Raw genomic sequence first — 20,725 nt, 5'->3', positions numbered from 1 at the left:
GGCTAAACTTTCTTCACCTAAGTTGTTCCTTAATGTGTCTACTTTAATTCTCTTTTTGAATCACTCTATTTGGAGTTTTGTAGCTCAAGTTATGGCATTTTTACCATAACTAGCCGGATTGGTCCATTCCCAGATTTTCTAGGCAAATTTGGTTCTGGCAGTTTTAATAACCTAATTTTGGTTAGCAATTTGAATTGGTTAGGGTTAGAATTTGGGTTTCTGTTCTTTATAAAAGTTGTTCTACTATGTCTAAACTTTCCATGTGTTCAAAAATCAGGTTATTTGGACCTCTCTACACAAAGTTATAACTATTTGAACAAACACTATTCATTTGGTTATTTTCCAGGTCCAGATTTTTGTTACCCGAATTTAGGCAAATTTTTAGGTCACTTTAAGTTGATTTTCTGGGCAGGGTCTCTTCATAAAAAATATGGCATTGTGTCCCTAGTTTTCCCTCAAATTGGCCTTACACCAATTGAAACTACACAAGTTAACTTATTACTGCCCCAAACACACTGGACTCAAGTCCAGAATTTCTGGCACCTAAGGCAGTTTGAAGATTTTACCATTCAATACCACAATTCACTCCAAATTAAGGTCAATTCACCTCAAATGGTCACTAATTGACCATTAGAACACCAGTTCACCATCAATTTAGCAAAATCCTAATTTAGTTCAAATCCTAATTCTCAATTTCTCCATCTTATACCACACATGAAAATTAAAGTTCTAATACATATATTCTCATTCATGACCATCACTAAACACTTTAATTCCATTAAAATTCATCCAATCCATCTTTAATCCATGGCTGCCAAAAATGTATAGGTACGCTAACATGCACATTTTGATTCAATTCCTTCAATTTCTAACTTAATTCAAAGTCTTAAAGATGCATAAAGAGAGAGATATGTAAGAATTGGCACTACCTTTAAGTGAGCCAATCCCTAGCTTGCAAAACCTCTTTGTTTCCACTTCTTTTTGCTGCCTAGTGTTTATTCAAGGTGCAAGATAAATTTTTTGTGAAGGGAAAAATGACTTTTCAGTGAAAGGAAATGGTGGAGTCTTCAATGGTGATTTTCGGCCAAGCAAGAAAAGGAAGAAGATGAGTGAATTTTCTTTTGTTTTTATCCCTTTTTATCCTTTCTATGAGTGCTTGTCTAATTTTGATTGGTGGAAAAATTTTAATTGCATCATCCTAGCATAAGGCTTATGTCATAATTATAATTTATTTTTCATTTCATTTTATTTTCTTTTCTTCTCTTCCCTAATAATTTTTAATTAAATTTTCATCAATATTTATTCACATTTTATGTCATATACCTCACTTACTTAAATGAACAAGTTGATCAAAAATTATTTCTGAAGGTAAAATGACCAAAATATCATTCGTTTAGCTTACCGAGTTAAAATTGTCTATACTGATTTACAAAATTTTTTTAGTATTTTCTTGGCATTCTATTATCATCTAAGCCTCAATAATTCTTCACTGGAGTCCCAATAATTATTTCACAGGGTTTCCCATGGGTTTCAGATTGCTAACTGTTTTTACAGCTGCTTCCCATTAGGTCACCCATTACTGGAGCTACAGCTCATTCAACCTTAGTGCATTTCATTGCTTAAATTTTTCCATATTTTTTCTTGTCATTATTTAAATTATTTATGACTCCTCACTCTAGTTTAAATATAGTTTTAGACATTCTGACTGTCCGAACAGACATTAGTCACCAAAACTGTAGAATATATCGACTATCTAAAGTGAGGGCGTTACACTATAGGAGGAGTATCACATTTCATAATCTATCCTACTTTTTTTCTCCACTTATCGTGGTATTGCTTAGTTAGTGGTTTTATTTTGTTGCTTATATATGTAATTGTTTTAATCTTAAAACTCTACAGTGACACTAATAAATATTATATTAATGAATTATATACATAAATTGTATATTAGTTTACAAGATTGAGCTGGGCTCCCTACATTGTTGGCCTATATACTGAGTTGAGTTGGACTCTCCATGTTTTATAATATTTTATAATATTTAATAATATTTTATTCATATGATGGGCCTTAAGTTTGGATTTGATTATGGATTTGAGAACAATGAAACTACCTACTGTTTCATGGACTTTATGTTAACTCAAATTCAAATGTTGATCCGATCCATCAGGTTGAATTGTTACAAAATGTATTTTATTTCTAAATTCATTTTTAATTAAAAATAAAATAAATTAGAAACATATTTTTTTTCAACTACTAATCTATTTAGAAATGGATGGTATTTTGTTTCTAATTTGAAAATAAACAGAAATTCAATTTCTATATAATCTTTAGCAACTGCCTAAATAAAAACATACTTTTTCTGTTTTTCATATATTTCTAAATCAAATTAATAATGAAAAATTTTGTTTCTAATTTTTTTTTATTAGTGAGAATTTGCTTGGATTTAATATCTTCAAAAATCCACTCGATTATTATCTCTATACTGAATAAATTGAGGTGATCATTGGTTGGTTAAACAGCGCGAGGTAAATATTTTTTTATTTTATTATAAAAATAATAAATTTCAAAATAAATAAATAAAATATTCAAACTCAAAATCTGTATGCTCCTAGCACTTTCAAAGGGAACTGTTTTTTGTTTTTTTTTTTCAATCTGAATATTTTATCTATAGTAATATCAATATTGTGCATAACAATGTTTTTTCTAACACATAATTTTATATTCAATAAAATTAATACAATGTATGTGTTAATTATTCTCTATTGAGAAGTACGTCACTAAATTTAATATGAAAGTAAACAAATTTTTTTTTTCATATTTTATTATAGGAGTGTATTTATAAAAATGTCTAAGAATATATATTTCTCTATATTTTAATATTAATTTAATTATTTATACATAATAAATTATTTTATTAATTAATAATTTACTAAAAAAAATTATTACTAAAAAAATTATCTAATATTTTATTTTAAGTATTATTTAATAATTAAAAATATTACCATTTATTACATCCGTGACTATATTAACAAATTAAAATTTTTAAACATTATAATCATTTTATTTTATTAATATAAAAGTATTTATAAAATAGCATTTAAGGATGCAATAATATTTATTAATTAATAATTATTTTTACTTACAAATTAATTAGTAATATTAAATTTAAAAGTTGTATTTTTTAAATTAATTGAATTTGTAAATTTTATTTTTATACAGATAAAAATAATTGTAAGTTATAAAATATTTAATGATTTTAAAAATTAGTAATAATGATATATATACGCACTTCCAAATTCCCAAGTCGCCTACCAGCTACCACCACAAAAGTCTTACGCCCACGTGGCCACTTTGACGATGACGTCACCATGATAAGCCCCGACTGTTGCTTCCAGGAACCATGCAACTGCATCATTGAAGACCTTCCAGAACCCTGCCACCCACTTGCTCCCACTCACGTGCCACTTTATTAATAAAAAATCATCGCAATCAACGGCCAAGATTTCTCCTTCGGTCTTCTCTTTGACCACGTCCAGCGCTCCATAAATACCGCTTCCCTTTGCACGCCTTCTTCCCTTCTTACCCAACCATGTCTGCACCTAGTGACTGGGGCCAATTCTACCATCACCAAAATCTTTCAGCAACCATGTTTGGCTGCGATGGTGGTGTCTCTGATGCCACCGTCGCCACCTCTGTCACCTCCTCAGCGGCTGCCAATATCCCTACCTCATTAATGGGTGGTTCTGGCAATTCTACCACATCAACTTCTGGTGGCGGTTTGAGCCCTGAAGGTCGCGTCTCCAAGCCTGTTCGTAGACGGTCTAGAGCTTCAAGGAGAACTCCTACAACTTTACTGAACACAGATACTACGAATTTTCGGGCTATGGTCCAGCAGTTTACTGGTGGCCCTAGTGCTCCTTTTTCTTCAGGATCACAGCTTAATGCACCAAGTTTTGGTTTTTCGTTGAACCCACGTCAAGCCCATGTTAACCCTAGTGCAGTTATGGTCCCAGGTGCAGCTGGTTACCATCTCCAATATCAGCAGCAAAGCCAACCATCGTACATGTTTTCATTGGGAAATAGCACTACTAGCAGTTCTCCTGCTCATGGTGATTTGTTTTTTCAAAGGCTTGGTAATCCTAGGTCTGCAACCATGGATATCTCAGATGGGTTGGTGATGGAGGGTCTTTCCTCCGATGTGGTGGCGAGGCCGCCGCCTCCTCCACCTAGGCAGCCTTCTTCCTCTTCCAATGAGAACAGAAGCAACACTTTCTTGTTTTGAGAGGGACATATGGAACAAAGTTAGGCAGTGGCTGACTTGTCCAAACGCAGAACCATTGACCAATGTAAATATCGTGTTACTTACAACTTCTTGATGGCTTTTTTTTTTTTTCTAGATCCTCCAATGTGGCTAATAGTAACCTGCCACATGTTTTTTTCCCTATTTTACCATTTTGCAGGAATATTTTTATTGTTTCTCTAATTAATCCATCTTGGGTTTGTTTTGCAAAACCATGGGCCAAGATTGGGAATGTCATGAGGCCTGCATATATAAATATAATAATATGTAAGGGAGCTTAATTTTCAGGGGAAATTCAACCGTTTCATTTTAATTTATGTATGAAAGGGTTTAAACTAGTTGAATTATGACATCTTAGAATAATTTAATACACATTTTCTTTAATTAACGTTTTTTTGCCATCATCTAACTTTTATTATTAGTAGTTTTCTTCTTCAATAACTCCATTAAGAAGACAAAATTCTTCCATTATTTTTGCCCCTAAGGAAAAAGACAGATAAATCTTTCTCTTTCTTTTTTCTCTTTCTTTTTTAAGTTAAAAAAAAGAAAAAGAAAATAGTCATAGACCATTAATATTATAGAACAATTTTTGTTTAAAATATTGAGTTTTTAATTAAGAATAAACTATTTATGCTGAAATTTTATATAATTATGAACAAAAAACTTGTAGTGTTTTCTTTTGATTAATATAATCATCATTTAGAAAAATAAAATTGATTTATCTCAATTTGAAATTAGAACTTTTTGATGGTTTTTTTTTTTTTACTTTTCATTTAATTTCAGAAAATAAAATTTAAAATTTCGTAATTTTAAAAATAATTTAATTATTAGTGAGTTAACATTTATGGTTAAATTCTTTGTTTTTTTCTACGCTGAATAATCTTAAAATGATATTAATATGTATAAACATTAAAATTAAATTAACTTAAAGATTTTTATTAAAATTTTGATAGTTTAATGAGTCTGACAAAAAATTTGGTCGAAAATATGAAACTGTGGTGTGAAGATTGACAGAAGGGATTGATTGGAGTGAGAAATGGGGAGGGAAGAGGGGGTGAATGTGGGCGAATTCTTGGGGTCCAGTGGCGTGGAAAAGGGAAAGTGCACTTTTGAAAGTCAAATATACCATAATCTCCTTACTAATTTGAATCATGATGGGTGGCTTTTGATTCTCTAAGATCGCTTCTATTTCTAATTGGTTCGATGACCATGATTATCACACCTTAATTTCAACTTCAACCGCTTGCAAACAGTGATTTCGATCATGTCAAACACGTGGATTTACATGTGCTACTCGTCTTAGACTACAGCAAAGTTTTAAATTATTTCATTATAAAACTTCCGAAAATAAGCTATATATATATATTTCTCTAATTTATGTAAATTCTACGCTGAAAAAGTAAAAAGGAAATTTTAAATATTTTTAAATTATTGAAAAGGTCATCAATGTCCCTAAATTGAAAAATGAATGGCTCATAGCATATACATACGTATGTGATACGTATGTGATTATACATATAATAAAAGGCAAGATAATGTTTCTTTAATCTCATTTTATTTTCATACTATAAATACTAATTTAATAATTTTATGTTATTTGAGTGAAATAATTAATTAATATATATCTTTTCATATCAGTTTCTTGTTCTTTATTGTAATTTTCATTTTATAAGATGTAAATGAGCGCTGTCAGCCATCAACTTTTTTCACCGGCAACACTCCTCCTTTCTGTTAATTTTTTTTTCATCTTTTTCTTTTTTAAGTCTTTTTGTTCTTTTCCTTGCTTTTTCTGTTTTTTTTTTTAATGTTTTTCTTTAAATAATCTCCAAATCTTATATTTTTTTCTGTGTTGTTGTTCTGGTAGTTTCATAACCCATTTTGGAGGATCATGTTCTCTCCATCTGGTGTGGAGTTTTGATTCTATTTTGTCGAATTGATGTCAATGTGCAGAACTTATTTCGTAAAAGTTAATTTTCTTCTGTTGGAGTCTGAAAGTCTAATAGTAAGACCGATTCCTTCAGTAGAATTTGTGATCCATTGCCTTTTTTGTATGTTCATACGCAACTAGTTCCTGGATTTTCAAAGAATTGTTAAGCCACTTTGAAATATGCTTGTTTTATTTTACTCACAATCTAGTTGTAATTGATAGGATTTTCATGCACTACAACAAACGAAAAAATAATGACAATAATTACTGATTACACATACTTCGTAGGTAATTTCTGACACATTCTCAAAAGGGATTAAAAAAAAATTTAAATATGAAATAATTTTTACCAATGACAATACCAAGGGCTTACTATCGAAAATTTTACTGATTACATTATTTTGTAGGTAAAAATAGTATTAAACAATAACAATAAAGGTAGCGATGAAATTAATATATATGTGGATAAAAAATTATAGTCAGCAATTACTTACTACAATTATATTGAAGGTAAAAATAAAATGAAAATATAAATAAAATTTTAAAATTCACTTATAAAAAAATATCTAAAAAACATTGTAGTCGGGCAATTATCGACTACAATTATTTTAGGTAAAAATAAAAAATAAGTACAAATGAAATTTTAAAACTCAATAAAAAATTACAAAAAATTGTGGTAAGTAAATACCTACAATCATATTATAGGTAAAAATAAAAAGAAAATATAAATAAAATTTTAAAATTCACTTATAAAAAAATATCTAAAAAAAAATTATAGTCGGTAATTATTGTCACGACCCAATCTATAGGCCGGACCGGCACTAGGACCTGGGCCAACCTAAAGCCCCCAAAGCCCATAGTAAGCCTAACTATTTCTCAACCCAACTCTAAGGTCCATTTGAGCCCAATTTCAAGAATTCAACCGGACAGAGTCCGGCCATAAAATTGACCATTTAACGGGGAGTTTTTGACTCGTCGGACCTATAAACACAATATATAATCATCTGGGGAGCTCAGCTCACCCTCCACATAATCATGATACCATAAAAATAAATGGGAGCTCGGCTCTCTCATCCAGTCCAACATACATACATTTAATAAGTTTACAGGTCCAACATGGCAAATATATTACAGACCCAAATTAAATAAATATTTCTAACACATGCGGAATTTCTAGGAGTTAGCAGAATTATACAAACATTACAGACATTAATAGATGACCTAAGAGAGAAAGAGGCAGGTTAGAACTCAACAAGAAATCTCCTGTATCCTGAAAAAATAAGGTTAACAGGAGTGAGCGTTCGACTCAGAGAGTAAAATATCAATTTTAACCATAATCTCTATAGCTATCTAAAGCTAATGCACCTTGTGGAGTGAAATGCAATATCGTCATAAATTTCATACTAAACACATCAAAAAGACAATTTGGAGCACTTATACACCCAACACTGTTAAACAATACATATATGGGAGCTGATCCCTATACAACCCTCTTAATCTAACCTCTGCCAACGAGTGTTTCTCAAGTCGGACCAAATATGGGGTCCCAGCGAGTGTCTCTCAAGCCGTGTCTACCCGTCCTGTCCATGGTACTTCAACATTTATGAATGCAATATAAAATGTGCCTAGCATTTAACTACATAGATACATATTTATAAGTGATGCATGGGCATGCTTGAACATATAATAATATCAAAATTACAATTAAAATTAATATTTTACTCACAAACTCAACCGAAGTCACTATGGCAGCTGGGCGGAGGAGGAAGGTTGTCCTAGCTCATCTGACAATTTTATTACAAGTATTTAATGCATTTAACGCAATACAAACTAAGAAAAGATCAAAGATGTCCTAAGTCGTGCCGAAAATCCGGCAGAGTCTCCCCTATACCTAGGACCTACCCGACCTACAAAAGGGCTTAAAATGCACTTCTATATCCACTAACCACACTCCCACAGCTCAATCATATCACACAGCCCCTCCTGGGCCCATCTATGGAAAGGTCTCAAGGTGTAGAAGAGTTTTGACACAAGACCCGATCCAATCGATGGCCGGATCGGCCGAATTTTGGCCGGAAGGCGAAGCGATGTGCGCACGCAGGGGGAACTTCGCTCGCGTTTTTCGGTTGCCTGGAGCATCGGTCGACGGCTGGGAGGGACTGGAGCGGCGCGCCGGAGAGTGGGGAGGGCTGGGGTGGCAGTAGCGCGGCGAGGGGAGGTGAGAGGAGAGAGAAAATGGGAGAGAGAGAGAGAGGAGACATCGAACGCGCGCGAGAGGAGGAAGAAGAAAAAGAAAAGGCCGGTCCGATTCAAACGGTGCAATCCAGTCTGGTTCTATTCGGCCAGTCCGATTCAAGATACAAAATTTTAAATTTTTACTTTGCCTTGGAACCGAAAACGAGGCTCAAAAATTCTGAAAAAAATTCTAAAAACTCAGAAAAATTCATTGAGTCCAAATATATTTTTAGTTTTATCACATGGTCTTTAAATTAATTTTTTTAAAAATCATCAAAGTTTTATATTTTCGAAAAATCGAACCCGATTTCTAAAATCTGAAAAATTCCAAATAATTTTCTAAAATTTAAATAAAATAAAATATTAATATTTATCCATAAAATAATAAATTTAAATATTAGGGGTGTTATATTTTTCCCCCCTTACAGAAAATTCATTCTCGAATTTTACACAAGGCAGAATAAAGTACAGAATTACACATTAAATAGATAAGGGTACTTGCTACGCATGTCCCGCTCTGACTCCCAGGTGCACTCTTCTACTGACTGGCTCCTCCACAAAACCTTAACCATAGGGATCTGTTTTGATCTTAGCTGCCTCACTTGGTAGTCCACTATGGCTACAGGTTGCTCCTCAAACGTCAAGTCTTCCTTCAGCTCTACTACATCTGGTTATAACACATGAGAATGATCAAGTATGTATTTCCTGAGCATAGAGATGTGAAATACAGGATGAACATGAGAAAGGTTGGGTGGTAACTCCAACCGATAGGCAACTGCTCCAACTCTATCAGTAACCTCAAAAGGTCCAATATACCGAGGTGCCAACTTGCCTTTCTTTCGAAATCTCATGACTCCCTTCATCGGAGAAACCTTCAGGAATATATAATTGCCTACTACAAACTCCACATCCCTCTGCCTGGGATTTGCATAACTTTTCTGTCTACTGAAACCTGTTTTCAATCGTTCCCTGATTAAAGGAATTATCTCCGAAGTGTACTGCACTAGGTCTAATCATGCACCCTCACTTCTCCCATTTCCATCCAACATAGAGGAGACCTACACTTTCTGTTGTATAATGCCTCATAGGGTGCCATTCCTATGCTGGAATGATAACTGTTGTTGTAGGCAAACTCCACCAAGGGTAGCTGGTCATCCTATTGACCTCTAAAATCCAAAACACACATGTGAAGTATGTCTTCTAGTGTTTGGATTGTCCTTTCGGACTGCCCATCTATCTGAGAGTGGAAAGCGATACTAAAGTTCAATTGTGTGCCAAGTGCCTCCTACAACTTCCTCCAAAATCGAAAAGTGAATTAGGGCCCTCTGTCAGATATTATGGAAGCAGGAACTCCATGCAATCTGACTATTTCTCGAATATAGAGCTGGGCATACTGTGCAACAGAATATGTGGTCTTCACAGGCAAAAAATGAGCTGATTTAGTCAGACGGTCTACAATTACCCATATCGAATCATATCCCTATGTGGTACGAGGCAACCTAGTCACAAAATCCATAGTAATCATTTCCCACTTCCATTCTAGGATAGGGAGCTATTGCAGCTTCCCTAATGGCCTCTGGTGTTCAAACTTCACCTTCTAACAAGTCAAGCACTTGGACACAAAGTTTGCTATGTCTCTCTTTATGCCATTCCACCAGTAGCTATCTTTCACATCATGGTACATCTTGGTGGAGCTTGGGTGGACATTGTATAGTGTATAGTGTGCCTCTCGCATGATTTCATTTCTGAGATTGTCCACATCAGGCACACATATCCTAGAACCTTGCATAAGGGCGCCATCATTGGCAAATCCAAACTCACCACCTTCACCCTGCTGTACTCTTTCTATGATCTTTATCAATTGCTGGTCTCTGTGCTGGGAAATTCTAACTCTATCTCGTAAGTCTGGCTTCACTAAAAAATGGGCCAATAATACCCCCTCATCTAAAAGATCTAAGATTAAACCATAATCCATCAACTCATGTATTTCCTGAATCAACGGTCTTTTCTCCGCTGATATATGCGCCAAGCTGCCAGAAGATTTTCTGCTTAAAGCATCTGCTACTACATTGGCCTTCCTAGGGTGGTATTGGATGGTACAATCATAGTCCTTCAGAAGCTCCATCCACCTTCTCTGTCTCAAATTTAAATCCCTATATTGGAAGATCTATTTCAAACTCTTTGTGGTCAGTGTATATCTTGCACACTTCACTATATAGGTAGTGTCTCTAGATCTTTAGTGCAAAAACTACAGCCGCCATTTCTAAATCATGGGTGGGGTAGTTCTGCTCATTTCTCTTTAGCTGCCTTAAAGCATAAGCCACTACTTTTCCATTCTGCATCAAAACACACCCTAAGCCAACTCTAGAGGCATCACAGTACACAGTATATCCTTCACCACTTATCGGTAATGTCAACAGAGGGGTGGTGGTTAGACACTCCTTAAGCTTTTGGAAACTCTCCTCACAATCATCTATCCAAATGAATGGAATATTCTTCCGAGTTAACTTAGTTAGGGGAGCTGTTATCCTGGAAAAATTTTACACAAAACGCCTATAGTAGCCAGCTAGGCCCAAAAAACTTCGCACTTCAATGACTATTGTAGGCCTAAGCCAATCAGTTACTGCTTTAATTTTCTTGGGATCCACTTGAATGCCTTCACTAGAAACCACATGTCCCAAGAATGAGATGCTTTCTAGCTAAAATTCACATTTTGAAAATTTGGCATATAGTTGGTGCTCCCTCAAAGTCTGCAACACCATCCTTAAGTGCCACAGGTGCTCTTCCTCGGTCTGAGAGTATACCAAAATGTCATCTATGAATACGATGACAAAACGATCCAAGAATGGCCTGAACACCCTATTCATCAAGTCCATGAAGGCTGCTAGTGCATTAGTGAGTCCAAAAGACATCACCAAGAACTCATAATGACCATATCTTGTCCTGAAGGCTATTTTGGACACATCCTCATTCCTGATTCTCAACTGATGGTAGCCTAATCATAGGTCTATTTTGAAAAAGAATCTAGCCCCTTGGAGCTGATCAAATAGATCATCGATTCGAGGAAATGGATACTTGTTCTTCACAGTCACCTTCTTCAGCTGTCTATAATCAATATACAACCTCAAGGACCCATCTTTTTTTCTCATGAATAGAATAGGAGTGCCCCAAGGTGAAGTGCTTGGACGTATGAAACCCTTGTCCAAAAGCTCATGTAGTTGCTCCTTTAGCTCTTTCAATTCTACTAGTGCCATCTTGTAAGGTGGCATTGATATGGGGTTTGTACCCGGTACAACATCAATGCAGAACTCTATTTCCCTTCCTGGTGGTAACCTTGGAAGCTCCTCAGGGAAGACATCCATGAATTCTCTGACAACAGGAACATTTTCCATATTGATACCTTCTACAGATGTATCTCTCACCAATGCCAAATACCCTTGACATCCACGCCTTAACATTTTTCTAGCACTAATTGCTGACACCAAATTATATGGAGCCACACTCCTGTCACCATCAAAGCTGAATTCTTCCACACCAGGTATGTGGAAATACACCTTTTTGTTCCTGCAGTTTAAAGTGGCATAATGAGTTGCCAACCAATCCATTCCCAAAATTACATTGAAATCCATTACTGGTAAAGGAACCAAGTCTGCTGGGAGGATTCTTCCATCCATTACTATTGGGCTACTCGGAAAAACCATGTCTATATCTATGTTGTCACTAAGAGGGGTAGCTACAGACAAAGGGCATTCTAAAGCTGTAGGGTTCCTACCCAATCTCATGTCAAACATTGGGGAGACAAATGAGTGCGTAGCACCCGGATCTATCAAAACACAAGCCTCATAGGAACAGACTAGAAGAATACCTGCCACAACTGCATTGGAAGCCTGAGCATCTTGGTGGGTCAGGGTGAAAACCCGAGCTTGACCCTTACCCTGCGTTGCAAAACCCTGATATGGACTTCTACCTCCTAATCTACCTCCAAATCCATGTCCTCCTTGTCCTTGGCCCTGTTGGCAACTGAACTGACTGCCTGCTATGCTGGAAGCACCAGGATATAACTGACGAGGAACATTTGTAACAGAATCCTGTGACCCCATCTGTGGCTCGCTGAACATTAGACATTCTCTAGCAAAGTGACCAGGCTAGCCATATCGGAAACATACTCTTGAACCCATCATACAAGGTCCTGAATGTTCTCTTCCACACTGTGTACAAGGTGCAAAGGAGGATCCTAAACCAGACCGTAATCGCTATAACCCGAATCAGGATGTGACCGCTTTGGATCCATACCACAGTGCAATCCTTGAGATTTGTGTTTAAAACCACCCTTCTTGTTGCTTCTACCTCTTCCTCTGTAGTGACCTTGGCCGCCACTATCCGTGGTACCCGTGTAGGGAACACCTGAAGATCCTTCTGCTCTATTCTTCTTTGCCCTTCCACTATCATCTCCTATATAGCTAATCTCAATCTGTCAAGCTCGATCAACTACCATATCAAAAGACTGATCAGACATCATGGCCAGGTTTACATACCTCCTGTCTAGCCCCTTTAGGAACCTTTTCACCTTCATACTTTCTGTAGCCACTGCTGTAGGGGCATACCTGCTCAGTTCCAGAAATTCTATAGCATATTCATCTATAGATCTGCCATTCTTCCTTAAGGCCTCAAAGGCCCACTGCTTTTGATCTCTGAAGCTTTCTGGCATAAACCTGTTGATAAACAGTTCCATGAACTGAGTCCAAGACAAACCTTCAATACGAGGTAGTACGTAGTCTGTCATCTACTGTCTTGGCACTGGAACCAATACATACTGCACACGCTATATAAGCCTCCTATCAGTCAACTGCAACTCCAATTGTAATATCCTCCCGGTAGCAATTACGCACGATCGCTCCGTGATCGTGTCGGTCCGACTAGAACGTCCGGAAAAATATTCAAATCAAAGTGAGGGACCATAATTAACTCAAATATTAATGAGAAAAATTTAGTACAAATTTTAGAAATAAAATACAGTTAAGTCAAAAGAGCCGGTGCCTAAGCGATGGGTAACCAGAGGTAAGTTGCGGTTCTCGCAACGAGAAGCCCTAGACCCGGGGGAAAAATTATAAAATAATTTTTGGGACTCCAGAGAAGGGCTATTGAGGTTCCTATGGCATTAGAATGCCAAGAAAATACTTAGAAAAATTTTTCAATCGGTACAGACAATTTTGACCCGTTCAGCCAAACGGAGGGCATTTTGGTCATTTCGCCTTCAGAGGTGATTTTTGGCCGACTTGTCCAGTTAAGTAAATAATTATTATGACATAAAATATGAATAAATATTGCTAAAAATTAAATTGAAATTTAGTAGAAAAGAAAAGAAAGAAAAAGGAGCTAAATTGGGAATTATGATGTCATGCTTAGGTAATTAAAAATGCTATGGCCAATCACATTAAAGCAAGACAATTAAAATTCAATAAAAAGGGATAAATGAGGCAGAATTCCAGAAATTTCAGCAGCCCTTTCTCTCTTCAAAAAACGTCACCCATGCTCCTCCATTTTTGGTTCTTAAAAGCTTCAATTTCCATGCTTTCCTCACCCCAAAACTCCTAAGTCCCTTCACTAAAAACTTGTCTCTACCTCTTGGGAAGTGTTTGGCAGCCTAGAAAAGGAAGGAAAGTGAAGTTTTAGCTTGAAGAAATCTGCCCTACAAGAGGTTAAAGTGAGGTTAGTGCTTACTTATGCTAATATTCCTTTATTTCCATATTAAGGACTTGAATTTAGTATGAAATTGTAAGTTAAATGGACTAAATTCATGTGTATACATACCATGGATTTCAGCTGCCCTAAGGAAGGAATAGGATTGAGTGTTGATGATGGACTTAGAATGAATTAGAGCTTATGTTTAAAGTGTATAAACACATATATAATGAATGGAAGTGTGTAACTAAGGTGTATGGGTGAATTGCAATGAGAAATTAGGGTTTTAAGGGTCAAAATTGGACTTGGCAATTGAATTGAGTAATGGACATTTTAGTGGTCAATTAGTGACCATTTTAGGTATGTTGACCATGAATTGGACTGAAAAATAGGATTGCAAAGTGAAGATGTAGGCTGCCCTAGGACAGCAGCAGAGGGACTAAAAATTCAGTCCAATTACACAGCCATAACTTGGGCTGTGTTGGTCCAATTGGTGTTTGGCCAATTGGACATGAAACTAGGCTTATAATGACACATTTTTTCTGAAGAAACCATGCCCAAAAGACCAAAGCAAGAGGACCAAAACTTGGCCCCAATCCGGATCCCCTGCAACAGCACCTGCAGAAATGACCAAATGAACAGTAACTGTTCATTTGGCCATAACTCACTGTAGATTTGGTCAATTGACCTGAAATTTTTACAGCAACAAGTTAAGACATAGAAAAACAACTTTCATGAAGAAACCTACCCCAAATTATGACCAGAACCTAACCCAAATGGCAGTCACAGTTACTGTTCAAACCTGCAACTCTGCAGATTTTCATTTGAGCAGTAATGTTTGGATGGCTATAACTCTCTCTAGAAAACTCGGATTTAGGCGATTCTTGAACCGATGGAAACCTAAGGCATAGTAGAACATTTCATATGAAGAAAGTTAGACCAAATTATGAACTTAACTTAATCAAATTACTGACCAAAGTTGGACAAAAAATCTGCCAGACCCAAAATCTCAGCATAAACAGTGCACGTGAACAGTAAACTTATTTTGGCCATAACTTGAGCTAAAAAACTCCAAATGGAGTGATTCAAAAAAGGAAATTCAACTAGACAAAATAAGGAACATTTTCTATGAAGGAAGTTTTGTCAAATTCCAACAGTAAATCGACCAATGAAACAGTGCAACTTCGGAGCACCAAAACCGAAAATTGGCAATTTTGCCAAAATGACCTAAGCTTTGAGAAAGTGACCAAAACCAACAAGTTTTAAATGAAAAATGTAGTATGTTGGAAGTGCCAAAGTCAATGTACATATTTTCTATGCAAAAGTCAACATTTTAGTTGACTAATGAAGTGAATAGTGACATGAAAACTTGAAATAAGCTTGGAAATGGATTTGGTAATTGATTCCAACAAGTTTTAAATGTAAAATGTGGTACATCGGGAGTGTTAAAACCAATGTACCTATTGTCTATGCAAAAGTCAACATTTTTGTTGACCAATGAGATGAATAGTGACACCAAAACTTGAAATTCAAAATTTGAAATTAGAAATGCATCTAGGGGACTTTAAATTGCAATTGGCAATTAATACTAGTAAATGTAAAACTCAAAATGTGGGATCTTGGTGTAATTAGAATTAATATATCCATTAAGTATAAAAAGGTCAACATTTTAGTTGACTAGTATGGTGAATAGTAATCAAAATGATTAGTGAATTAAGATGAAAACCTAGAACCAATTCTAAGCTTAAATGCTTAGAATTGTATGACAAATATGGACTATGCATCCTAGTCAAAATTGTTAAAAAGAAATTAGGCCATAAATTTGAAATCCATGAAATATTCATGGATTACTTGAAACATGAAAAATAAGTCACCTAATTGATGTGAATAGATAGTTAGGGCATATATGCCCATCACAAATGGAATTCATAAAATATTAGTAACTCAACTTGAAATATAACATTTGTAATTACATAAGTAGATTCTTGAATGTATAAATGAGAAAGGAAAAGTGTTTTGAATACAATGGTACATGTGAACCATTGTTTAGAATTGTGATCAATATGAGTAACATAATGAATGGATAAATAAACCATATTAATGTATGAATGAGACATTAGTTCTCATTATTGTAAAGAGGAGAAGTATTTTGAGTACAATGGTATAAAAGAATAATTGATGTGAATTGTGATCATATAAATGATCAAATGAATGTATGAATTATGATTGAAATTTATCATGAAATAATGAAGTCATAAAGCACAATATATTAACATTTTAAAGTATTAAATGCCCTAGTATTCCTAACAAGATTGGTTTGGATAGTTTGGCATGCCAATAGGGTATTGTTTTAGCAGTACTGCGAAAGGCTTTATGCCTGTGTTCATGGCTTTATGCCCGTATTCATGGCTTTTATGCCCGTATTCATGGCTTTTATGCCCGATTATGTGATATCATGGCTTTTTAGCCATACTGACTGCATACATGGTTGATGTTCTGCGTCTCATGGTATGACGGCCCGAGGCACCGCGGTGTCCAGTGTCAACGACCCGTTATCGATCCACTGCCCAAAGATAGGTTACTTGGGCATGGAAAAGTATAACTGTGATTGAACTGATTATTAAAGAAAATACGAAAATTAAGTATCAGGAATGATTACAAAAATACAAAGAAGCTCAAGATCATGAAGAAAATAATTAACGAAATGCATGAAGAAGTTAATATCATAAAACATGATTAGCCCTTGACTAAACAATAAGTTAGTAATTGTTCAGTTCTTATGAACACAATGGCTAAGAAATTATGATTTTTATTTGCATATTATATTTTCTTGTATTATTGGCACCACTAAGCTTTATGCTTAGCGCGTCGCTTTTGCAACGCATAGGTACTGAAGATTTGGACAGAGGGCCCGTGAGACCACAGATTCAAGAAGGCGGTTCACGATTACGCATAGTGTCCGTGTCACCTCAACTTCTGCAGTGCATTGGTAGGACACTAGGTGTCATTTTAGCATTCTGTAATAAATTTTGATTTTCTCATATGTAATGAAACTTATGTAATGTATTTTGATTTTCATGTAAATAATGCAAAATTGTATTTGTAAATGGAAAAGTGAATATTGATCTGTGATTGTTACATGACTATCAAATGAGATGAATGATTGAGAATTGAAATTGAGAAATGAATGGTTGACAGATGTTGAGATGATGATTATTGGAGTTTGAGAGTAATTGAATACGAATATATGAATATTGGAAGTGTTTTTCACAGGTTCCGAAGAACTGTTTTCTCCATTTTTAGCCGGTACTCCGCCGGATTTTCTTTAAAATTTTCGGAACCTTAAATAAATTATATTTCACAAGTTATATTCAAAAGGAAGAATAAAAATGAATTAAGATAAAATAAAGTGCTCGGCACACTGAGTGGCATAACTTGCTCGGCTACACTGTAGTCGGGTAAGGGGTGTCACACCAATCCTGCCTGTTTGCAGGAATCCAAAAATCGATAGGCATCGTCTGACACATCATAAGTACCAGGCACCAATTTCTTGAAATTGATTATTTGTTTGTAAGGTTCTCCTCTTGGTACGGTGGACTGCTGCTGTTGGGGAGGGTGGACCATATACTGTGCCATCATATCGATGGTTCTCTGCAATCTAACTAAGGTAGCTGCCATTGGGTCCATGGGACCCTGAGCCATAAAAGACTGATCCTGAACTGTTGGCAGCTGCTCTTTTACTTGAGCAGCTCTAGGCCTCCTACCTCGCCTCCTCGGGGCAGGCGCCTCATCCTGTGCTAACACCTCGTCAGGCACATCTGGTTCTAGTGCAGTGGCAGCTCTTCTGCTTCTATGCATTTTCCTGAAATTCAGCAGCATTAGCTCACAAAATTTCAAAACGGAATGTTACACAGCTCTATAGACTTATATTTTCACACAATTATATAAAGCAGAAACTAGAAGCAAAGATGACAATGCGAGACGAATGTGGACCCTATACTTCGCATGTGACTTCTATTAGACTCTTTTCAACACTTTAGACAAATATTCCCTATGAATCTGGAGCCTAAGCTCTGATAGCACATTTGTCACGACCTAACCTATGGGCTGGATCGGCACTAGGACCTGGGCCAGCCTAAAGCCCCTGAGGCCCGTAGTAAGCCTAACTATTCCTCAACCCAACTCTAAGGCCCATTTGGGCCCAATTTCAAGAATTCAACTGGACAGAGTCCGACCATAAAATGGACCATTTAACGAGGAGTTTTTGACTCGCCCGAACCTGTAAACACAATATAAAATCATCTGGAGAGCTCAGCTCACCATCCACATAATCATGATGCCATAAAAATAAATTGGCGCTCGGTTTCCTCATCCAGTCCAACATACATGCATTTAATAAGTTTATAGGTCCAATATGGAAAATATATTATAGACGCAAATTAAATAAATATTTTTAACACATGCGAAATTTCTATGAGTTAACAAAATTATACAAACATTATAGACATTAATAGACGACTTGCGAGGGAGAGAGGCAGGTTAGAACTCAACAATAAATCTCCTATATCCTGGAAAAATAAGGTGAACAGGAGCGAGCGTTCAACTCAGAGAGTAAAATATAAATTTTAACCATAATCTCTATAGCTATCTAAAGCTAATGCACCATGTGGAGTGAAATACAACATCGTCATAAATTTCATACTGAACACATCCAAAAGGCAATTTGGAGCACTCACACACTCAACACTATCAAACAATACATATATGGGAGCTGATCCCCTATACAGCCTCTTAATCCAACCTCTACTAGTAAGTGTCTCTCAAGCCGGACTGTAACACCCCTATATTCGGTAGTGCGTTCTACTGTTTCGACCACTAGTGTCTGTCCGGACAGCTAGGATGCCTGAAATTATACTTAAATATTAGTGAGGAGATATAAAATAATGAAATACAATAGAGGAAAATACAAGAAAAACAAAGGAAAAATAAGAGCAATGAAATGTAACTAAGTTAAACAAGCCAAAAACCGTAGCGATGGGTGACCGCATCGGAAAGTTGCGGCGTGGACCGTTGACTAGCCCTAGACTGCAGGGAACCCTGGAAAATATTTTTAAGACTTAAATAAACATCTGTTGAAGTATAAATGACATAAGAAATGTCAAAGAAAAATTAATTAATTAGTACAAAGAAAAACAAAAAATCAAGAAACCGGCAAAAATTAGTGTTACCGAAAAATTAGGAGTATAACCCGAATAGGGGCATTTTGGTCATTTGACCTAGAGTTAGCTTTTGACCTAAATGTTAATAAAAAATAAATATTATTACATTTGGAAAATCTAATGAAAAATGGAATTAAAGATAAAATGTAATTTAAGAGAAATTAAGGTTAAAATTGCAATTATTGAAACCTTAGAATATAATGTCATAATCGGGCTCCAACCACTAGAGGAATTGTCTGCTTTAGCCATAAGCCTCACGATTTTGTCCCATAGGTGGAATGGAGAACTTCCCAGGAGGTCACCCATCCTAGGATTTCTCTCAAGCAAGCACGCTTAACCCTGAAGTTCTTCCAACTCTCCAGGCCATTCCACCAAAAGGCGCCTCTAGTGATTAGTTCCTCCATTTTATATAGCATTACTTTTTGAACCCAAGACCAACTCCGTGCTTTGCCGATGTGGGATTTGCCTAAGGAACCTTTCTCCCCCTTATGGGATTCGGCCTCACGAGGTTTGCCTCACCATCGCTCAAGAGGACACGCGAACGACTCTGATGCCAATTGTAATGATCGGGCTCCAACCACTAGAGGAATTGTCCACTTTGGCCATAAGCCTCACGATTTTGTCTCATAGGTGGAATGGAGAACTTCCCAGGAGGTCACCCATCCTAGGATTTCTCTCAAGCGAGCACGATTAACCCTGGAGTTTTTCTAACTCTCCAGGCCATTCCACCAAAAGGCGCCTGTAGTGATTAGTTTCCCCATTTTATATATCATTACTTTTTGAACCCAAGACCAACTCCGTGCTTTGCCGATATGGGATTTGCCTAAGGGACCTTTATGATAAGATAAAAAGTTATGGTTTGCTTTAAAATCCTTTATAGCATAACTAATGGGTTATATGTAGGTGGAGTTCGATAATTCATTAGGTATGCTACGGGAACATGTCGTGCCTTACAAGGGATAGGGTGTGACATATAATATAATTAAACTATATTTAGTGGAGCACTAAGTGGACACATAAATACTTAAAATAAAGATAGATTTCCCAACTCACTTCATCATTCTCACCAAGCTCTCTCATGTCCAAAAATGGTGTCCCAACTTCTCTACATGGAAGCCGCTCATGCAAGCTTGAGATCACCTCCATTTCAAGCTAAATTCATGAATTCTCTTCATTAAACTTAGCCTACACACCTTGGGCAGCATTTAGGGAGCAAGAAAGATAAGTTTTGATGAGTTTTTAAGAAGCTTCAAAATAGGTAAGTGTTGGTTTTCCATTTTTGCTTCATTAAAGTTTGTGTGGGTGTTGTGGTGAGTTGATTTACGGAAGAAAGTTGAGGTTTGATAAGTTAGGGTGATGCT

At 36.0% G+C, this 20,725-nt stretch overlaps 1 protein-coding gene across 1 annotated transcript; it reads left to right on the top strand.

Moving 5' to 3' along the window:
* Positions 1-3,560: 3,560 nt before the first annotated feature.
* Positions 3,561-4,618, top strand: LOC110657051 (VQ motif-containing protein 22). Its single transcript, XM_021814110.2, has one exon. It carries the CDS (start codon positions 3,591-3,593, stop codon positions 4,281-4,283), a length of 693 nt encoding a protein of 230 aa, XP_021669802.1. The 5' UTR covers positions 3,561-3,590; the 3' UTR covers positions 4,284-4,618.
* The last annotated feature ends 16,107 nt before the right edge of the window (positions 4,619-20,725 follow it).

The sequence above is a fragment of the Hevea brasiliensis genome, chromosome 5 (assembly GCF_030052815.1).
Source record: "Hevea brasiliensis isolate MT/VB/25A 57/8 chromosome 5, ASM3005281v1, whole genome shotgun sequence".
In the NCBI taxonomy this organism is placed as follows: domain Eukaryota; kingdom Viridiplantae; phylum Streptophyta; class Magnoliopsida; order Malpighiales; family Euphorbiaceae; genus Hevea; species Hevea brasiliensis.
The sequence above is the reverse complement of the archived record's forward strand: the minus strand, read 5'-3'. Positions and strand labels throughout refer to the sequence as shown.

Excerpts from the sequence above, each read along its gene's own strand:
- LOC110657051 (XM_021814110.2), top strand. The coding sequence starts at position 3,591 with ATGTCTGCACCTAGTGACTGGGGCCAATTCTACCATCACCAAAATCTT.